Source organism: Antrostomus carolinensis, unplaced genomic scaffold (genome assembly GCF_000700745.2).
Source record: "Antrostomus carolinensis isolate BGI_N321 unplaced genomic scaffold, ASM70074v2 scaffold21178, whole genome shotgun sequence".
Taxonomy (NCBI): Eukaryota; Metazoa; Chordata; class Aves; order Caprimulgiformes; family Caprimulgidae; genus Antrostomus; species Antrostomus carolinensis.
In genome coordinates this window covers 24991-47890 of record NW_010332561.1, presented here as the reverse complement: position 1 = coordinate 47890, position 22900 = coordinate 24991, and the positions used below count along the sequence as shown (strand labels likewise).

General features: G+C 36.8%; 1 protein-coding gene across 1 annotated transcript in view; it reads right to left on the bottom strand.

Moving 5' to 3' along the window:
* Positions 1–6675: 6675 nt before the first annotated feature.
* LOC104529297 (teneurin-2-like) overlaps positions 6676–22900 on the bottom strand; it is a gene marked incomplete at its 5' end in the record, with an annotated part of 38309 nt that continues 22084 nt past the window's right edge. Inside the window, 3 exons of the mRNA XM_010173569.1 lie at positions 6676–6962; positions 8464–8664; positions 14117–14311. Of these exons, the coding sequence (XP_010171871.1) occupies positions 6676–6962; positions 8464–8664; positions 14117–14311 (683 nt within the window). The remainder of the gene's footprint in view (positions 6963–8463; positions 8665–14116; positions 14312–22900) is intronic.

Sequence of the window (22900 nt, the reverse complement as noted above, 5' to 3'; positions counted from 1 at the left end):
TAAATTCTGCAGATGAAAAGGAATTGTGTTTCTAAACTCCCTGAAAGTCAAACCACTCCCATTGTACACAAATCTATAGATAGAATATTTCCTACCAAATATACAATCAGCTATCTTGCTCAGCTCTGATAAAGTGAGAGGATGCATATGGTAGTTCTGGATTCCTTAGTGCTACAGAAATTGTTTAGAAAGTTTACTCATCCTTGGTATAGAAAAGTAGCAAAGTATATTTTAGTTACTTGGATAGGAATTTACAAAGTTACAAATCAGAAACAAAAATTAGCATGTGATTCAAAAGAAGAGCTATTTACACAGTGTGTAATCTGAAGACTTTACAGCCCAGAGATTTTATTAGGAAAATTTGGAGGTGAAATAAAAGGTGACACATACACAAAACCCACAAAACACCCTAATAGCAAATGTAGTTGGAAAAGATAAAAAGCATTATCTCTCCAGGGAGAAATTTCTAATTGCTTATTTACCAGGAACTTGCATCTTTACTAAAGCATGGTGAAGTTAAGCTAGATGACCACTGGTCTGATTTACTACTACATTTCCTTGGTTTGATTATAAAACGTAACATAACGTAACATACGTGACCAAAACATCACTTTATAAAGAAAACTTCTACCTTATGAGTCTCTCTGTGCTTGCATGATGGAAATGAAAATGTAAATTATGTGCAGAGAATGACAGAAATCACTGAGAATCTCTTAGATTAATTCATGAAGTATCTGCTATTCTGTTTTGCTGAAGAGACACATGGGTGTGGGAAATTACTCTATCACACTCCAAATGAAAGCGTGACATCACGTACCTAAAGGACTGCATCACTGATGTGTTTATCAAGAAACCTGCTACCAGGTGTAAAGACAATAGGATGACTGCAATATACAGGTGGTGAACCTGAATCTGCAGATACAGAAACAGCCAATGTTTCTAACATTTTTGGTCATGTCATCATATATAGGACCAACATATTTCTACATAATCAGTAACAAAAAGTGGTCATGACCCAAATATTCTATGCATTTTTCAAATAAAATGAAAAAATGTCTTCTTCCCTCTACAGAGCATGCATTCTCAATTTGTATCATAGTTGTTAATGGTTTTTTTATGCTTTGATAGGTTATAAACTCTTACAGATTAATTTTAAGTTAGGAGTGCATTGGAGAAGCCTAATATATCTAGCTCCTTCTAAATTGCTCTTTGTCAGATATGATGGCTTTCTACTGTCTCCTCCCACACACTTTCCATCTCTCCTGAAAATTGCCTCATCTTTGAATAATTACCATTGTAATTACAACAAGAAAAATCAGTAGTAGAAGAAAAAAATCTTTGACACAAAGAGCATTATAATGGGACAAAAATATCCTGCTGTATCCAAAGATAATACAATGCTGCATTATTAATATTTCTGTTGATTATTGACTTCATGATAAGGTAAAAATCTAGATCTTTACACTTTATATGTGGTATTCCTTACAGTCTACAAAAAATAAAAACATCTAAAAGCTGGAAAGGTCATAGTCTTCCCAAAATACTTGGGGGGAAAAAAATTTGGTAAACATTTGGTTTTAGTAAAAACAGAGGTGAAATACTATTCAACTAGTGCTTAGCTGTGTGAGATTCAGTACTTCAAAAGGAGAGGATCTGAAGTATTTACCTGCTGGGTGTAATATTTGCTCTTTGTTTGGATGTTTCAGAGTGGCTCAATATACACATTGACAATCCATTGTTCTGCAAATACTGAACACACTGATTAGTCTCTTTGTTTGGATAAATGATCAATTCTACTTCTAAGAGCAGCATTAGATTTTTAAAGGCCATTATAAAATAAGGTGCTTAGAAGGAATGCTTCCTTTTAAACTCATTTAAAATCAGGGAAGAGAGCTCATGTCACTCAATGATTTCTAGTGAGCTTTCTGCCCCATGGCAGGATGAATTACCTCTCTGCTATTCCTGACAGATATTTGTCTAAACTGTTGTTAAAAGCTCCATTGATGAGGATTCCACGACTTCCTTAGACAATCTACTTCAGTTTTTCATTTACTGTTACATGTTTTTTTCCTAACACCTAACCCAAATCTCCCGTACTGTTACTTAAACTTCTTATCTTAACCACCCCAGACACAGAGTCCTCTCTTTTTCCTGCACATTTTTATGTAACTCAAAATTTTAGGTTATTTGCCACCATGTAGGTAACAGAATCGTGGTTCTTTCAAATCTTTCTTTATTCAAGGCCATGAAAACATAGAAGACAAGGTATAGGGCTAATACAGTTTTCCAAATCTGTTATTTGCTAAGGAACATGTCCTACCATTTGATATTTTCAGTACAGAGGCCAAGGACTTGGTGGAGGAAAGGGAGTGTCAGATCCCCACCTCTGCAGTTAAGATTCTGAAAAGCAGTGCCAAGGGCAGGAAGCAGAGTCTGCGGAGACGCACACATCATCCCTGCTTGTGTTCTGCCTAGCAGGTAGGTAGCTGGAGGCTCAGGTTCTATGGCTGTCAAACGGGGTACAGCTTATTTGCATTGAAAAGAGGAAAAAAAAAAAGGAACAGAGAAGATAAGAATTGTCTCGATCAAAATCTGCAGCAGAGTATCTGTATTATCCAATACCTTGTACTACAACCTTTTGCCACTCTCTGTCTGAAAGCAGGAGCGCTTAACCTACATCTAATGTGGGAATATGACAGACTGCCACAAAGAAAACCTCATATATCATCTGGTGAGAGCTTACCTTACAGATAAAATATGTTTGCAGAGTTTTAGATTTTACTCATAAACGTTTAGGATTAAATCCTAGTTTCACTGGTCTCTCAATGAGATTTTTACCAATGACCTAATAACAGTCACATTTCATGCTGCAGGGATATGAATTACAGGTGGAATTATGCTTTAAAAAGGGTATTTTTCACTGTTTCTTAAGATCTCCATATATATCACACTGTCCTTGCTATAGAGTCCTGATAGTTTGTAGGAGAACACTGATCACAACAGTTTAAAACCAACAGTTTTAAATATTTGAATATTATTTTCAGTGAAAGTAAGAGTTCTGTTTTATAACAGCATGCTTTAACAGCACTCAGATGATTCAAGGAAAAGTTAAATCCTCCAATTCTGGCATGAAATGGCTTCAAAATTTAGCAACTGCTGTATCTTAGTCTTCTGCTTTGTTATTAGTTTTCCAATATTTTTTTCCTCACCTAGATTACCTTCTATTATTTAGTTATAACTTCCTTCATAATTGCAATCAATGAATAGTAATCACTTAATAAACATATCCTGACAGGTCTATTTTTGCACTGGGAAAAGATTCATTCTCTTCATCATCACTTCAGTGACAATTTTCCTTCTTACCTGAAGTAGCAAAGTGAAATATAGTACCTGGTGTAGAGTTCTGCTCTGCTACATACAGCATTTGAGCAAGGCCAGACACCACTCTTTTCATTTTTATATTATTTGGATATAGATTTATTAAAATCTGTGTAACCTGGAATTTGCATTCACTGATTTTTATATGGAATTCTATTGCTGCACATAAATAAAAGCTGCTTTGCACAAACAGCTTGCTAATACTGAGCTAATAGTGGTATTTTGGGGACTTCGCAGAGTTCTTTCCTTAGAATAAGGGCAATGAGGAAAAAAACTGCATTTTTGTTAACTTTTTTGAGCTTAGATACTCAACACTGAAATGCCAAAGAGTGTGCATTCTGTCAACTATCTATAAAGGTCTAATTTGATATTAAATAGAATAAAATACCCTGAATTAACTTGAATACCTGCAGGTTGCTATAAAGATTTCTTTTCCACTGCCATGTGGATATAGCACATGAAACTGGTAAAGAAACATGAACAAAAGAAAATGTATTTTGGTTTGTATATAGAAACCTGGGATTTTTTTTTCACAAATTAGATCAATTTGTTCTAAGTAGGCTTGGCCTAAAGGCAGTGGAATCAAAGCAAGTTTTTCTACTGACTTCAAGAGATTTCAGACTAGGTGTAGCAATGAAAGGAAATTCAGAGTAAATAAACTCTCCTATGTATGAGATTCACATTTTTCTGCTTGAAGTCCATATGGAGAAATTCGCAAATGTTTTGGGAGGTAACCCTGTCCATTCATTGTGCTTGAAAATCTAATACGAGTATTCAAAAATTCAAACTATGTACAGCGAAGGGGGAGATTCAACCTCTGCTCATATGCTGTCTTACTCTGGTCTGGCCTGGCTTTGCCTTAGGACAAATAGACTGTCCAGTTTGCCAGGTAACTTCCAAACAGTACTAAACAAATGGCTTCGTATTTAAAAAAAATTAAAAAAGAAATAAAAATCAAGGTTTGAATACATCATATTTGCATTCCTGAATATTATTTTTTTAGGTGGAGCATCTTGAGCAACTCATCCTTGTTCCAAAGTATCAGTCCACTCTAAGGACAAATTTTCCAGTGGTAACTTCTAGGTTTTTTTGTACAAATACTGACAAAAATTAGTTCTATGATCCTTACCCTCCAAACTCCCTCTCTGTTTCAACCCCACATAACACAAACCAGTGGGATCAAGCTGAGCTGTCCCTCTGAACTGAATTCTGGCATCACGCTTTTTGCTTTTGTAAATGGCCTCACAATCAAGCCTCATTATATGAGTATATGAAAACTCTGACTAATACAGGCCTGTCACAGGAATATATATCTGCCTACATAAAACAGGCAACTCATGACTGCATAAATTTAAATATACAATAACTACAAGGACGAACCTAATTTTTTTGCACTGGTCTCATCTTTGCTGCAGGCAGACCCACATTAGGTTTCAAGGAAATCTTTCTAATACATACCAAACAAAAAAAGCTTATGCATATTTTAATCACTTCAGCAGTATCAACTTATCTCTGAAAAGAAGAATTGATTATATACATCAATAATAGGGAAAATATTTATTTCACTGCTCTGAAAATTGGACTAAAAATCTCACTTCAGAGTTCAGTAGTTCAGCTTGTAATTTTTAGAATTCATAGTTCAGCTTGTAATTTTCAGAACTGTTTAAAGCTATGAGTACAAGGCATCTTTTTGTGTGCACAGTAATGAAGATTTTAAATACACTAATTATCTCTAAACATAGGCATATTAAAAAAAGATTACAAAGCAAAACAATTTTTGCACAAAGCAGTAACTTAAAATAAGCACTTATACAATTAATGCAAAAAAAAATATATATACTTGGCATTTTGTAAGGATCTAGGAAGAACTTAATATGAAAACAAAATGCCTGGATTAATCTAGCAGAGATATGTTGATATGATGGAAGTCAGAAAGCAATTGTGAAAAAACACTCTGCATCTATGCTGGTGACAAAGTGTTCAGTCATAAAAGCTTTGATGTAAATCATATTAGCATAGTGTGGTGGAAGCATGCAGCACCACAACATCAAAGGATATGCCCCATTTTATTTTTTTCTTCTCTCCAAAAAGAGCATACTTTTAGTTTCCAACACATGTGTGTATCAGAAATGGTTTGTATATCCAGGGAGAAATCAGAGGGGAATGAAAAAGAAAAACAGCTTGAGGGATGCAAGAATCTCACCATACTTTTAAGTAAAGAAATAACAATTCACTTGTAATAGGACTGTCCCGTTAGGGTCCCTGATTGCCATGAAAATCTCAATTGACCTACTCCTTTTCTTTGTTAAATTTCTTTGTTTCACTTTAAGAAAATTAAAACAATATGACCTTGGATTTGGATTCACTAGGTTTCTTCTAAGGTATACCTCTCAGTCCTCCAAAAATTCTTTGGAGAAAAATACTCTAACCTGAATCTCACATTGTCTCAGCAGTTGGATACTCTTGTTCCGGAGAGTTTTGCTCAGGCTTCTCAGAAGCGATGTGACCACTCAGAATTTCCCATTTTTGACTACAGCATAGAGAAAATAACAATATTTTCCTTTGTTTTCAGTAACTTCACAAAATGATCCAAATACCTGACTGCTTGTAGAGACAAAATAATGAATTTCATTTAGGAACAATTAATTCCTCTTCAGAATAACTTTTCAAATACGGTAACTGAGAGGTTAAAACATCATAGCTTTGTGTAAGTATAACCTTTTTGAACTTCCCAGGCTGACACATCACAGCTGAGATACAATCGTGTTAGTCGCGGCACTCTGCGTGATGCCAATACTGGAGTGAGCAGCATGCTATTAGGAAAGGGTACAGCAGCATGCTGCACTACTGATGGGGCCCTCCCATGCTGGGATTGTCTATATGCAAACACCATGCCCACTGTCACAGCACAACACAGGAGAATGCCAGGGAGCTATTTCTGTAACACCAGGAACACTTATTCCTTCACAACTTGACCCCTGCTCTGTGTGGTGATGGTGGTGATGTGTTTCAGATGTGATGTATAATAGCAGGAGAGCGCTGATGCATCAGACCAGGAAATTAAAAAAGATGCCATTCACACAAAGGAATGTTTAGTTAAGTTTGAAAATCTTGGCTCAGATGATACCATGATGGACCATTTATTACATCTTTATTTACTAAAGTTCATTTGCTGTGGAATTTTTTTTTTCCTCGCTACAAATCAGTTTGTTACTGATTGCAATTGATTCCAAGAGCTCACCTGCTTTCACCCAACACATTTTGAGTCAGAGATAATATTTGAAAGCACTAGGGTCCTTAAAGGAACAGCCTGTTACAATACACAACAGTAACTATGTTTCTACGATTTATGAAAAGAAAGCAATATGTGCCTGTTTCGGTGCCTGTCGTTTGCCTACCAATGGTGCAGTGCTCCCCATTCCAGCCCTCTCTGCATTCACATTTCCCATCTTTACAAGTTCCGTGCTCGGTACAACGGGGATGGCACACACGCTGGTCACACGCCACTCCTGTCCACCCTTCTTCACAGCGACATGCTCCGCCAATGCACACGCCGTGAGTACCACAGTCTACAGAGCACACTTCTAGGAGGAGAAAAGAATAAAGGTTATAGCTAGCTCGTGCCAGCAGCCATGGGGCAGAAGCAGCAATCTTAGCCATCAAGGGAAAAGTGAGTAGGACAGGTATGCTTTTGCTGAAAACTATATGCTGTCAAAAGCTGTTCATGTTATGATCAAAACTAGCATTTAACTTTTGCTTAAAAACAAACTAATCTATATTTAAAAGTTGTTTAAGAAAAATCTGCTAACGTATGCTGGACAGACTGCTGTATTGCTGCATTCTCTATTCAGATACACCCAAGTTTGAGAGGTAGCTTCCTCAACACCTCTCAGCAGTGCAGAAGGGGAGCACATAGCTCTGTTTTACTCAAACCTGGACCTTTGGTGATTTTGATACAGACTACAATTTGCCAAGAATGACACTAAAACTCACCTAAAACCCATTCAGCAGAGAATGGTGACAATTCAGGGTCACTTAGACTCTTGGAGTGACAACTAAAAGACATGTTTAAGGAAGAGATTTTGGAATCTTGTTACTAACATGGTCAGTTATCCTGTGTCTCACCCCAAAAATTCTTCTACTGCTCTCTGCCAACTGAAGCTGTAGAAGAGCAGAGGGGTCTTTTGCCTTGTGCATCATCAAAGAAACCGACAGTGAAACTCATTCATGAATTTTTCTGCCTGGTGATGCATGAAGCAGAAAAAACACATATGATATTCATTTCACTGGTGGGGTATTCTAAGTCATGAATCTTGAGAAATAACTGACTAAGTGCAAAAACTTTAATTAGTACTTTGAGAGACTTGCTTATGGCCTACAGCTTTGTCTCAAGGTTCAGCTTACAATATAAATGCAAAATTCCCAGTATTTTTTCCCCACAAATAGAATATTTGCTATCTTGTCATTTTTTTTTCTCTTTAGCTCCTTCTGTTAGAATAATCAAGTTTTACAACTGTAACTTTGGATAGGATGAAATTTTTCAGCCTACACATTTGTGCCTGCTGTTTAGTGTCTCTTGCGCTAAAACCATTTTTTTGGCAAATATTCCATGTACAACTGAAAAGAGTAAAATATCCTTTATTTGAAAATAGATTTTTCTCTTTTGTCATGTTTTTCATAAATGAGTAGCATTTTAACATGCAGTAAACTCCAAAAATGTACTTAACTGTAGTGTTTTCCATTCCCCAAATGTTATAAACATATTTATAAATTATGGAAATTTTTATTTACAAATGTGAAGCACTTAAGTAACTTTTTCAGTCCAGAGGATGGTCAGTATCAGAACAAAATACAAACTCCTAACCTGCATCCCCCCTCACCCCCCAGCTGGGAGTCCCAAATTAAGAATGTCACAAAAATGGTATCGAAGAAAGATACGCACTTCTTCCCATCATAACTAAACAGGACCGAACGTGTTCCAAAGACAATTTTCTAAATGATTTGTATTTCAAACTTGCCATAGATATTAACATTTTAATTAAATAGGATCATTATTGCAAAATCAGGAAAAAATATTCTTCTTACCAACGGAGCAGTCGGGACCCATCCAGTTGGGGTCACAGCTACAAAGACCTGTGTCAGACAGGTAGGTACCATGCCCACTGCACTGGTCTGGACACTGGGCTCTGGGAAGCTCACAATTTATTCCACCCCAACCCGGGCTGCAGAGACATTCTCCATTCACACAGACTCCGTGGCTGGAGCAGGTTGGATCTAAGCAATCCACTAAAGAACAAAACCAATGTACAGAAAAGTCAGGTCACACAATATAATGTTTGGAAAACATGTAGATGTGTGCTCTGAAAAGTTTATATCACTGGCATAAAGCAAGCATGCTGATGTAGTTCTTCAAGTCATATTAACACCTGGTCTCAGAATGGGAAAGAGCAAAGTAATTTGTGCTTTATATTAGCTCCAAATAAAACAGGGTGTGAGAGAACAGTGCAAGCTTACTTCAGGAATGCTGTAGTGAAGAAGCACAAGGACTTAAAAATAACAAATACATATAATAAGAGTTCCACACATAGGCCTTCACCTAGGGACGTTTCTTCTGAAATACATTGAAGTTCCAATGACTCGTGTACTATATTTAAATAACAAAATAAAAAAAATAACTTAATAAATTGCACATTTTGAAGGATACTTTTCTTTGGAGTATCTTCATCAATACTGCTATTATTACAATTGAAATGCTAGAGCATTGTGAAAACATTATGATATCCACTTTAAGTACCCAGAAGTCAAAGTATCAGTGGCTTTCAGCTTCACTTAGACTCCTATATTATTCTGAACATTTGATTCATGCTCCATTAGTATCTGAGCTGTGAAGCTGAGAATTCTAGTTACTTCAACCCATATTCTAACCAGTAAATAATTCCTCTTAAAGAAATATAGAAAAACAGAGACAGATATAGATTTTGTCTTTTCTCAATCCAGAAACAACAGAATAAAAAAGTGAAAATAGTTATGATGGAAAATTATCCAATGAAATTTCAGTTGCTATTTTAATCCTGATAAATAAGGAATGTTATGAGCTGTCTTTCAAATAAATGCTATCAGTAACGTTATAGTTTCGCAGATTTTTATCTTATATCATGAATTTGTATAAGTATACTATGCTCTACTGCAAATATCAATATGGAGGTTTTACCAGCTGCCTTTTGCTGTGGATTGAGGGCCAAGGTCAAATTCATGTCCTAAATCAAATGAATTCATCTCATGACTGGTATATATTAGCTCACAACAGAAGGATGAAGAATGATTGGCATTCTCTCCTGCAGCTCTAGGAAGATCTGAGTTTATAATAAAAGCGATTTATCTCTCATCTTTTCCAAATCGATCCTTCTAAATTAAGGCAGAGACATTTTCACTCTACCTTATGTGAACAATACTTGATCTTTCAAATCTCAACTTTTCTATAAACCTAGAGTCTTGTCAAATTATTTTATGTAGTTGCAGAACATTTAAAGTAAGTACATAGATTAGATACAACACAGGTGATTGAGGCAGGCACATTTAGAGATGCAATAACATGAGTTATCAGAATACTTTTGATTTTAATTCAGATTATAGTAGTACAGGAATAAATTACTATAAAATTTCTTTACTAAGATTTCCATTTTAATGATGACACTAGCTAGAGTTTTTTTCTTTTCTTTAAGATTTAATACTTAGTTAATTGACATGAAAATATTATAATGTGGTTTTATTTATAGGCAAACCAAGATTGTTTTGTCGTTCAGTTCGGGTAAGATTTTATAAATTCATAAAATGTTCTAAAATTATACAGAACGCTTGCCCTATACTGTTATTCCTTCTTGGTGCTTAACAAAATTAACAAAGTTTAGAATATGTCTTTCATACTATTTCTGTTGAACCCAAAAGACACAGAGCTGTGATAAAACAATCTGACTGAATAAAGAAATAAAGAACACAAAGATTTACATTAATTTACTGTTATGATGAAGGTTACTTTTTCCCCCTTATATTTGGGCTATTCTATTTTTTTTAGATGATGATCTTTTAATGTAAAATTTAAAAGGGTAACATGTGTATAACATTGCATGCGGCAGGGCAGCTAACGTCAGGAGATACTGATGAGTCCTAATGTACTCTCCATGTCAGAAATGCATCATCTTCCTTCCCAAATGAAAGTACTAATGAAAGCAATGTGAAGCATATGAAAAACACCACCTTCTGCTAGATAAATTAACTATCTTTCCTCTATCCTGAATCACAGTATGCATGCTGCTGAGACTTATTTCTAGAGAATAATACTCCTAAACCCCCAATCTCCCTTGTTTTATAGAATAACACACTAACCACCTTTGTACTTTGTTCTAGACAAATATACCTTATAGCTGTTTTATTCTATCATATGGGTAAGTAATAGCTTTCAAAGTTTAAATTGAAGAGAGTTTTTACTTTGAACTCAAATCTTGTTCTATTTTAATACATGCTCTTAAAGTTATCATCTCGGGCCAGATCCTCAGCTGCTAAAATTAGCATAACATGATTACCTGCAATGAACTGCACTGACTTATGCTGCAAAGGTTCTGTCCTCAAGTCTTTAGAAGGTTTTACAATGGTAATGGTAATAAGGATTTATAAATGGAACTTCTTTAGTGTTTAAACAAAGGAGAACGTGCCTTAGCAAGTAAGTACATTAGACTTGGAACTCACAGCCCCTTGGCAGCTCAGATCATTAGAGCTCATTTAGTATTGGGCCCTCTGTAGATCTGACAGAAAAGGTACTGAAAGCAATTTATATCCCTAAGGACAAAAAAGGAGGTCAAGGAGTTTTATGAACAATACGTACCGTAAAGCCCCCAAAGAGCCATGAATTACACTTATGAACTTAAATGGCATTGAAAAATGACTCAACCATGAAGCTGACAAGAAAACCACCCTTAACTTAACCTGATTTGGCAATTTCACTTGTCTCCCCCCAAACCAGATTGAATGAAACCTGACAAATATGCCACTTCATCTTGTGTGCAAATTTGTTAATAGAACAACAATGTTTATGCTGCAAAAATTGTGCATCACAAATATTGATTTTGGTGCCACTTTCATTTCGGGTAAATTGTTTGAACAATATGACTGTGATGAATATTAGAAATAAAAAGTTAACAGGAAGAGAAAAATGCTGACCCACTTGTTCTAATTCAATATACTAGTTGGAAAATGGTGAATGAATTAACCTTCACCACTCCTTTTGGAGGCTCAAATCAATAGAGGAGATTTCATATATTATATATAAATACAGATATACTTATTTGTATCATTCTACCATTAGAATGGTAGAATTTTAATTAATGCAAAAACTTTTAAATAAGACCAGATGATTATCTGCAACTGGAGAGACACCACTTCATATCCCTTTTTCCCATAGCTCTTGAATTAATGTGAGAAATATGTACAGAAGAAAAGGAATTTTACAGTAGAAACATGATGGTTGGTTTTTATTTATTTTAAAATTAATTTATTGACTTATTGCTCAATGATGTATGCAAAAAGTTATTTTAACTTTTCTTGTCATGTTATTGGCCCCTTCCAAGCTTGCAGTCAATACCTCCTGCCTTTGTAATCCAGTTATCTTTTTAAGAAAAAACTTATACTTTCAAGCACAGTGTTGATTAAATAATGCATATCCTTTCACCTCACATAGTAATTCACATCCCCAAAAACTGTTGACTGACAATGTTTCATAGTGTTTCCAACTTGGAATGGTGTTAACATTAACACTTTTGCAAAAAGATACGCGCTAGGTTGTTCTATAAACTTCTCTGGAGTTTGAAATGTGTTTGTTTCAGCTATTTCAAACATTCACCTTAGGATAAGCTGAATTAGCTACTACAAGAGCCTATTTCCCTTATAGGAGTGCTTATAGGGGATTTGAGATGTCTAACCAAGATGTACCACAGCCATTCTAGACAACTGGAAGCAGAGAGAGAATTCCATGTAAGTAGTTGGAAATTACAGTCAAGATGAGGGAGGAACTACCTACAAGGTAAATTTTACAGAATCAAATTAAAGAAAGATAGTTTTAGGCCACCTACCATAGTCTCTCTAATAATACAAGCATTTATACAACAACACAAAACATGATAAAATGTATATAACCTAATTAGACTAAGCAAACAATTACAGTTAGTATGAGAAAGAGAGCTTCTGCATTCCTGGGGAATAGACTGGCTGTTGTAGAGCAGCCTAAAGACAAGTCTTTTCCATCTTTGATTTCAGTGAGAGTGCTAGCTATAGCAAATCATTTCAGGTCATTTTTGATTATTTCCTATAATCATACCCTCAAGAGTGAACAGAGAACTATCAATTCTAGCAGACAAAAAGGACATTACAGAATTTTCTGGATATAGCTTAAAATGGAACCCATTAAAAACAATGGAAAAACTCTACTGACTTCAATTGAGTTCTGGATTAGAGCTTTAATAGCTAACGCTGTGAACCTTTCCTGGAAGGAGATGACAGGAAGGAACTGAACAAACAGTTGCAGTGTTCGCAGTCCCTCTAGTGGGGATCCTTGCTTTTTTTTTGCTTTTAGCAAAGTAAGTTACTCGGACTAACGCCAGATCTTGTCCTAAAGGGATGACTGCAGTTCCTGCCCAAAGAATGAAATCCTTAGTGGTTTAGGATCCCACAGTTTTCTACCCTTTGTTTTCTAATGGGAGAAACAGCTATTTACTATAGGGTAAGATAAAAATTGAAACACAGAGTGAACAGCTCTGCACTGTACTCAAAATAGTCCATAGAGACTCTTTAGTCCTAAAACCATGCAGCTTCAGTCCTATCACTTTAGTCCTCAAACTGCTCCTCCTTCTGGAGGATTAAGAAACTCTGGAATGTCATCATAAAGTAACTTGAACTATTACTGCTCTGAGGATGTGCCAAGGTATGCTGAACTGCCTATTTAGCAATTGTCTGGGGAGTTACACTCCCTTTTAAAACCATACTAATATATTTTAAAAAAGAAATGCAGTCCAATTTATGTTGTGCATTCTAACAGAAAACACCGTGAATAAAAGCAGTATCAAGCTTTGCATGCGCTGTTGCGTTAAATTTGCTCATTCTACATACACAAGGAATTGGACACTTTCAACATGAAGGGCTTTTCTGCATTTAAAGGACAGTTATTGTCTGCGTGCGTCATACACCTTTCTTTAATCCCATGATTGCAGCTGACAGGAGTAATTTGCCCTATATTAAGTGTGTAAGTAACATGAATACTCAAGTCTTTCAAATTTGTTTCATCAACTTCTGTCTTACTAGTGACTGGTATGTTTGCTTTGTGTGGAGCTGCAGTTATAGTTTTGTCTACTGCTGCTCCTTTTTTCTCTCCATTTCACATCTAAAATGTTCAATAAATATAATCCATAAGAAAAGATTTATCTTCACTCTTCAACAAAGGAATTATTCAGGTTTACTTGTGGCAGATGTTCTTAATAATGCAAAACATTGTATACTGGAGACCAGAAGTTTTCTCTGAACTTTGATAGATCAGTAAAATTGTGATGGACTACATTTTTACCCCTCTTTCACAATTATCTACTACAGTACTTTTACATTTAAATTTTTATTCTGTTCTTTCCTTTTTTCCTACCCATTAAATAACTCCAAAACCCAGACAACAAATGCACAACATAGAAAGAAAATATCCTACCCTCTTCACAGTTTTCTCCTTTATAGCCAACAGAACAGACACAGTTCCCTTCAATGCAGGAACCATGACCTCCACATGAGGGATCAATACACTGGCTGATGGGTACATCACATTCTGGACCTTTCCAGCCACTGTAGCATAAGCAGGTGCCTTTAGAGTATTGACCATTGCCACTGCACAGAACCGGGCAGGCAGCTGGAAAATTGAACGAAAGAAAAACAGCATAGAGGGTCATACATGTATTAAAGTAAAAGTGCACTAAAAATCCACTATTAAATACTTATACATATATTCAAATATGTTAATTTACTGGGGAGGAAAAAAATTGAAGATAATTTTTAGTAGTTCAGTTCATTTCCCAAATAAATCATTTGATTACTATCTAATAAAGCACACGTGTTGAGCATTCTGAGAATACAATTACTATTCTTTGTAGATTTTTGAAGATGTTTGGGATAACTACTGAGGTCATGTGAACAGATTTGAGTCTGACATTACTCTGCTTTGTTCCAATAGGTAACATCCCATTTTCACAGATAGCAGAACATAAAACATTCAGTCCCCAGAACATTTTATTATATAACATGTTCCTCTTCCATAACACTTTTTTAATGTAATGTCCCAAAATTTTTTAAGACCCTTTGGCTTGTATTTTTCAGTGTAAGAATCTTGAACACAGGAAAAATACAAGCCTTCTTCTACACCAAATACACCTTGGCACCAATATCCCTACTGAACTCTGTTTTCCCGAATCCCAGAGTGATTGCTTTTACCCTGTGTGTATTTGCAAGAAAGCACCATTAACCCTTATCCCTCCCTCTTGTATTATTAAGGGGGTAAGACACATTCTGAGCAAATATTCATTTATGCTAATAAAGTGAAGCCTATGAATGGCAAAAGTAGTCAGCAGGTCTTGGATGCCAGGAATCAGATATTGTACATATGCAGAGCCATGGAAAGAAACAAGTGGTTTATTAAAAGGCAGTTGCACATAAATGATACACTAAGGCATATTCACACTCCTATATGCCCTCATCTCCCATGTAAACATGGCAGCCTGTGAACTTACGTGCCTGCCAAAGACTGAATGTGTGGTCACCAGCCAGAGAAATGTAAAAAATAACAGAAGAATAACAGAAAATGAGAGTAATGAAGTGAATCTTTGAAAAAAGGTACATTTTTGTGCTCTTCTCTCTGATGCAGTTTGATAAAGACAGAAAAGCATTTCCCTGTCTTTTCACCCTTCAAAGTAATTAGAAGCTAACAGCTAGTTTTACAGTGCCAGAAATATACTTAAAAGCTACTATTAATCATTAAAAGGTCCTAATGTCTTCTTGTTTCTGTTATCCCTTTAACCTGAATGATCAAGAAGAACCTTTGTAATTGACTTCCTACACAAAGAAATGTGTAATTGTCCAGTTATACAACTTCTCCACTTTTCAGTCCTGTAACCCTTATTAATCTTAGCTGTCCCATTGATCTGCTGCAAAAACACATTTCAAGATAGATTTTTTTCAAGAATTTTCTTATTTGAAAGAGGAAAAATTTGATCAGAAAAAAATATATTCAGACTTGTAACCTGAGATGTTAGATAAACTTCAGAGAATTATTTCAGTTAAGATTATGGTTGATGGGTCTTATGTCACACGTATAAAATTTTTTAGCCTATTTTTTTTACAGTAGAATAATAACAAAATCAATATGCTGAAGTTTGGGGTTTGTTTGCTACCCCTCCCCTGTCTTAGGGCCATATTCTCCATGGTTTGATAGCAATAGGACCTTCACTCTACTTAATTCCTGGTGTTCTTTCTTATTATGAGTTTTGTTCACTCCTTTTCTTCCCCACTCCAAAAACGAATACAAATCTGAATAAAATATAACTTCCAGAGGCACCTCTCTGATTTCAGTTGTGACATATGTTCAAAAGTGATGTACTGAGTTCAGTGAAAAAGTTTATGCTAAAGTTCTACCGGTTTTGCTTTTTGCATCTGGTTTCAGAATTAAGTTTACTGAACCAGTTGGATTTAATTACAATACAGACAAATATCCATGATGTCCATACTGCACTCTAAGCTTATTTTACATCTTTTTGCACATCAACATCAAATACCCTTTCCACGATATACAACACCCTGAACTGGTAGTAACAAGAATGCTGTATGACTAACTGTTCCTTCTGTCTGCATGCACTACACCATGGAATCTCAGTTACTCAGCATACAGTGCTTTTCACTGTCTAGTTATGCTAACTGCTTCTACTGCAAGTCACATAGGTCAGCCATAAAGAAAGGGATCAAACTAGGACCACTTCCACTCTTCAGCTATGAAGACCTGGAAACACAAACAGTTCCTTTGTCCATAACTCTCCGTTTCACTGCAATTTCAAGTCTTGTTTGGGCTGACATTGATAATTTTTTTCCAAACCACTGTACAAAGGTAATCACTTCAGTCCTGCTTTCTACACTTGCCATGGGGTAGAGGATCTGGAGATGAGTGATCAGAAGGCAGCTTGTCCTGAAGACCTGGTGTAATCATGAGTGTCAAGTTTCTTGCTACCACCTTCAACACCCTGACACTTTGTAGAGACACTGTTGCTTTATCTGGACCTCATCTTAACACAGAAATATCTCTCTCTAGAACAAGGCACCTCTCAGCTCCTATATGTGGTGGTTAAGCTTGCAGTCCCTTTGTTCAGGTCCACAGAAGGAAGTAATATTGTTAGATACAAATTCTCTACATGCTTCCAAGCCATTGCAGGGACTCAAAATTATCATTATTAATGGTTGCTCAATACGGACATGCCAGCATATGGCTTGCTTTTGCCCATCAACCTCCTCACCATGCTGTGATAAAGCTGCGTAGAAAGAGAAAGCTAAATGAATTAGTAGGCAGTAGATGGTTTCTTCAAACAAACCACATTTGTTCAAGTAGTTGTAAAGACAAAAAGTTATAATTGACTTACAAACTGGATACAAGTGAGGAATAGCTTTTTTTGTTTTGTTGTTTTACAGGTCAACATGGCATTTAACACCTGAAAGGATTTTGGTTCTGCAAACCTCTCCTCTGAAGTCAAAACTCAAATACAGGCAATAATGCTATTTGAACAGCACAGTTCCCTGCAAGAGGGACTGAGCAAAAATAAATCTATTATTAAAATAAATAGAAAACTAAAACACAACACGCAACTCAGATGTGACCACTCTAGACCTAGCTAGATAATACTGTGCCAGCCACCTGCTGTAAGATTGCTTCAGTCCTCGCCTTGCCCCTAAGTCTCATTAAGCAATGGGAAATTGTGGTCCAGCTAAAAGAGATTTTTATCTGCTATTTAAAACATGTTTATGGGAAAACCATTCTTAGCTCCCACTTTTGATCTGAATTTGCAGGGTTCAATTTTTGGGACATCAGAGACGGGCACAGCAGAAGAAAGATTAATAGATAGTTCTGGGTCTTGGGCTAAAGAGCTCCTACAGTAGTTTTTTAGTGTTCCCTTAGTCTGCTATGGTGCTTCAGGAATTTAAGCAAAGCTGAAAGCCATGTCACAGGTTTTGATTCCTCTCTTCACGCTTCTACCATGTCAGAGATCTTGCTATGGTTCCATTCAGTCCTTGTGAAGCTTGTTTATAAGTTGAACAGTAATCTGCTTTCAGTGGTCTGCCACTGCAGTATGCATTGCCAAGATGTTAGTGACACCAGAACTGACTTTGGACAAATGAGAGAATCTGTCATTTAATCCTAGGGATGAAATGAATACAGTTAAGATTAAGACACTTGCAACCTAAAGCCACAAATTTTAATCTACAAGCCTCTGCTGGGATTATTCTACAAACTACATAACAGGAATATCACTTTGAGAATAAGAAAAATGTCAGAGGTTCTCAGTCAGATTTTGGCATTCCCATGACTGCCACGTCACCAAGACTGCAGAAGAAATATGTAAGCAAGAATGCAAGCAAGTGTAGATTATAAGAAGCTGGTTTGTCACTGCTGTAATAAATAGCTCTTCATTAATGTTCCTGCTATGAGTTCATCAGCTAAGTGAGGAATAGAGAGAGAATCAACCTACTCTTCCATAGAAAACAGAAGCAGTCAGTTTAAAAAGAGGTCTGCTATGCTTATTTGCTAGACCATGTTGCTGCAAAGCAAGACCCAAAACAGTCCACTCTGATTTTACATCCAAGTGGCTTCAATTAACATGCAAACAACTCAAGAGTCATCTGGAGTGCTTGTTATCTAGGACTGCTTATTTTCCCTCTGTGAACTGGATGGCCTCTATTCCAGGACAGAGTTGACTGATCCAAGTCTGCTGAAGGAGTGTGAAGAAAGGTTGGTTTATGTAACGGAACAATCAAGTTAAGTTAGACAGATAAGTTGCATAAACACAACCGAGTATCACAGACCAGCACTATCAAAATGTGGATAGAGCTCTTCAGGAGTAGTTACAGCAACAATCAAGTTAAGTTAAGCACAAGGGTATATCTCCTGAGTGAAATCTGAATAAGCACAACAGGTATTAACCCTAACTGTGGCTTTGGTGATGTGATTCTGTCCTTCTCCTGTACAAAAACCAGAACAAAACCAGACTAAGTTCTTAGCATGGGGCTTAGCTGATCAACGGATACTACGGACAGAGCATCATAGAATCATAGAATGTTGTGAGTTGGAAGGGACCCACAAGGAGTCCAACTCTTGCCCTAGCATAGGACCACTGCAAGATTCACACCATGTGTCTGAGGGTACACGTTGTCCAAATGCTTCTGGAATATTGTCAGGCTTGGTGCCATGACCACCTTCCTGGGGAGCCTATTCCAGCGCTCTACCACCCTCTGGGTGAAGAACCTTTTCCTAATGTCCAAACTAAACTTGCCCTGGCACATCTTCCTGCTGTTTCCCCTGGTCCTATCATTGGTCACTAGAGAGAAGAGGCCAGGACCCACCCCTCCTCTTCCCCTTGTGAAGAAGTTCTAGACCGCAATGAGATCTCCTCTCAGTCTCCTCTTCTCCAGGCTGAACAAACCAAGTGACTTCAGCCTCTTCTCGTACAGCATCCCCTCTAAGCCCTTCACCAATTTAGTGGTCTCCTCTGGACACTCTCCAGTAGCTTTAGATCCTTTTCATACTGTGGTGCCCAAAACTGCACACAGTACTCAAGGTGAGGCCGCACCAGTGCAGAGTTGAGCAAGACCAGACCTTTAAGTCCTGTTGGCTGCATACATTTAAGAGCATGAATTGAGCAGGAGAGACCAGCCAAACTTCCCCCTAAAAGTTCCCTCTCTAAAGATTATCTTTGGATAGGTATTTTGGACTAATGTTAATATTCCCTGATGCATGAGGAAAGGTGATTTAATAAAAGCCTGTCACACGTGGACTAGGAGGGGAGATGGTGAGAGAGAATGCCCAAGTGGTCTGGCATCAAAAGCCACCATTTTGTCCAGTGACACAACACATAGCTATCCCAGCCGCAGTCTGTGTACACACTCCTTTCACCCACCCTTATGGGTGCACACATACATACTCACCAGAGGTGTTCTAGAGCATGGCAAGAAACCAGTAAAGGATATCTGAGGAGTCAAACTCTTGGAGGCTGTTGCAGAACTTGGTTTAGATACACAGCTGCTTGGTTGAGAGGCCTTCCCCTGCTACTTGAAGTTCCAAACAGGATTTGAAGGCAGAGTTCTGGCTTGGTTCCTCTTGCTGTAGAGCAAACATTAGCCTGGTGCAGAGAGAGTCCTGTACCACTAGGATCTAGGTTGTCAGTTCTCTACTGCAAACTTTTTTCAGTTCCTCTTCATAAAATAGACAAATTGGTATACTTCTCTTGAAAGTTATATGAGTTTCTGGGCACAAAGATATGCAGACTTGAAAGGTTTCTGAACTTTCATTTGCAATACTTCCCTGTCCTGGACCAGGTCATAAGCAATGCCCATATAGTGCTCTTATTTTGCAAGCAGCTCAGTTTTACATCCAAATGTACATTTTCAAATGGGGTATAAGAAAGATAGCTTCCTTTGTGCCATCTCCAGGCTTATTCAGAGCCCAGACAAACTGTCAGGATTCACCCCATATCAAGTCAAAATTTTTCAACATATGTACCACAGAATTTTGTGGCAAGATGCTCGTGGCTGGTTGGTAAGGGGAGTCACTGGTCTGGATGGCCAAATTTGCATCAAGCCTGTTGAGGTGCTGTTTGAGTATGGACCAGATTGGTTGCATCCATAATGCTTGCAAGCCCTGATCTTGTATATAAACCAGATTCTTCTTACCACAAGTTGGTGTGCATAAAACATGAGCTTGACTGCCTAGTCACAACGTAAGCAGTAAGAAAAATTAGGACTGAATGTTGAAGTGCAAGTTTAAGGCTGCACTAACCGAGCACTTATGATCTAAAGTGCCCTCACAGCCTAAGTACTGCTAACTGTTCAATCAAACAGTTTTAACAAGATTATCTGAAAAGCCAAAACTCATGGAAGAACATTCCCTGATTGAACACATAATTAGACAAATGAGTGGAATGAAAATCTACATAGGCTACTATACACAGAGAGACATCATCTACCGTAGGAAATCCTAACACAAGTTATCTCTAGAACCAAAATAATTTACTGGATAAGCATCAAAGACAGGTACAACAATTATCTGCTGTATGCCACCATCAGAACAGAAATCCTAGGTATGGAAGCCATTACAGCTTTACTTCCATAATACCACCTCTATACAAACACACCCACACATTCAGAAAGAAACATTATTAAGAGATACTATTTATACTCCTATGTAAGATATGTTCAGATGTTGTTGAACTGTTCAGAACTTTGTCAGACCTAAAAGAAATACAGATTATTTTTATCTGTAGATGTTCCTGTTTAGGAGGAGGAAGTGAGTTTCAGTCCTGAAACTTTTGCTAAAGAACACAGATCAAAAGAACTGTGCCTGACAGCATATGCATTTACAAAACTGCAAAAGGATCACCTGTTCATATTTTGTGCTTAAACCTACTTTAATTAGTTGGGTGCACATTCCCCTACTTATCTGCATGCGTATTAGTTTTCACTGCAGTTCATTTATGGATATGAAAATCTGAAATAATTTCTAATACCACTCCATGGTTTATGCTGTTTCACTTTTACTAGTTCATGCTATTTTTATGCTACTTTCCCAGTAAGAAGCTGCCCCACCCCTGGCAAACTTAGCTCCAAGAAAATCATTCGGGAATGGGAGACTGAATTAATCCAGGACCATTTTCTCTCATGTGTTCTTTATGCTTTACAAACATGATATTTGCATGATCATGTAGAATGGAGTTTGACTAGACTGCCTGCTCTTCAGAGATCAATAACTTGTCAGGCTGAAAAGTTCCTAAGAACAGTGATTTTTAGAAAGATCTAAAACATCTTTTAGGTTGCTCTAAGGCAGAAGTCATCTTGCAGAAATTCAACCAGAAGAATGAACAACACCGAATAACTGTTACTGACATGATACGTTTTATTAGTTACTTCATGAAACTGTTTACTTAGACTACAGAACACACAAATAATTTAAGTTATTTAATGGTAGTATTACTCTATGCTTGCAGGTATCAGGTCAGTATTAAAGTAGTCACGCTTGGCAATCCTTACTTCAGGTGCCCAAACCTGAGCCTTTCCCATCTCCCTTGTCTAGTTCTGTCAAACTGCATATTAGTAAGCAAGAAAGAGATTCACAGAAGAATTTCCAGAAGGACAAAAAACCCATCAGGTGTGTCAAATCTCTGACATTCAGAAACCAGTTGGGGAAAGCAGCACACGCTGACTTAAGCACTAAAGTATGGATGCTTTAATTAATCCTGGGTGAATTTAATTGCTTTAGTTAAGTGGGAATCAGGTTAAAAATGATGCAGAGCATGCTGGAGTGTGTTAAAAACATGACATATGAGTTGGATGAATCGATAAATTGAAAGCACACAGATGTTTTAATTAAACCCAGGAAAGTTAAAGAAGATCACCAGAGACTTTTAAGCCTATGATTAATTCAATTCATTTAAAATACCTGTAGAGATATGGGGATGCCTCCATTTTGGGAGTTATAGAAATTCTCAATCGGTAAGTACTTAAACTGTTCTACAAAAAAATGGCAGGATTTTTATAGAAGTGAATGAACAGCATTAATTGCACGATGAATATTTACATTCTTCTGAACACACAGCAAACTTTTGCTTTGGCCAAAATTTATCAAAAAGGTCATCGTTTTTCTCATTGCCTCCAGTGTGACCTTATCTCTGCAAAAGACAATACTTGCTGTTCCCTCCTCTACCATTCTACAAAGCATCTACTCCCATTAGATAACTGCTTTACTTACAAAATTACAAAAAAGCTATGTAAGAAATATGAATATGTCTTCCCACAATATCTAACAGCAATTTCCAGAACCACAGCAATTTAAAAAAATTATTTCTTTGGGGTTGGTCACTTGGTACAAGAACATTTTGCTTCATTAAGAGACCCTTATAATACTTTTAATAACAATAACAATGTAGTTTGTAAGAATAGGGAAAATAAAAATTAAGCAAATGTCAGAGATATTAAACTAATCTAATGGTGGATTGAAAGGGCTGAAGCCCCATTACTGCTAGTGTGAAGACAAGCTTAGACAATCTAGCTAACTCTCAACCAAGATCTAAGTCTTAGTTCTCTAAAGATACTAGAGTCCTGCACAGGGAGATAAAAAGGCCACTCTACTGTGTCACTGGAAAAGCCACAGATAAACCTAAAAAAGATTTTCAAGTGGTATGATACAAACTACAAATCG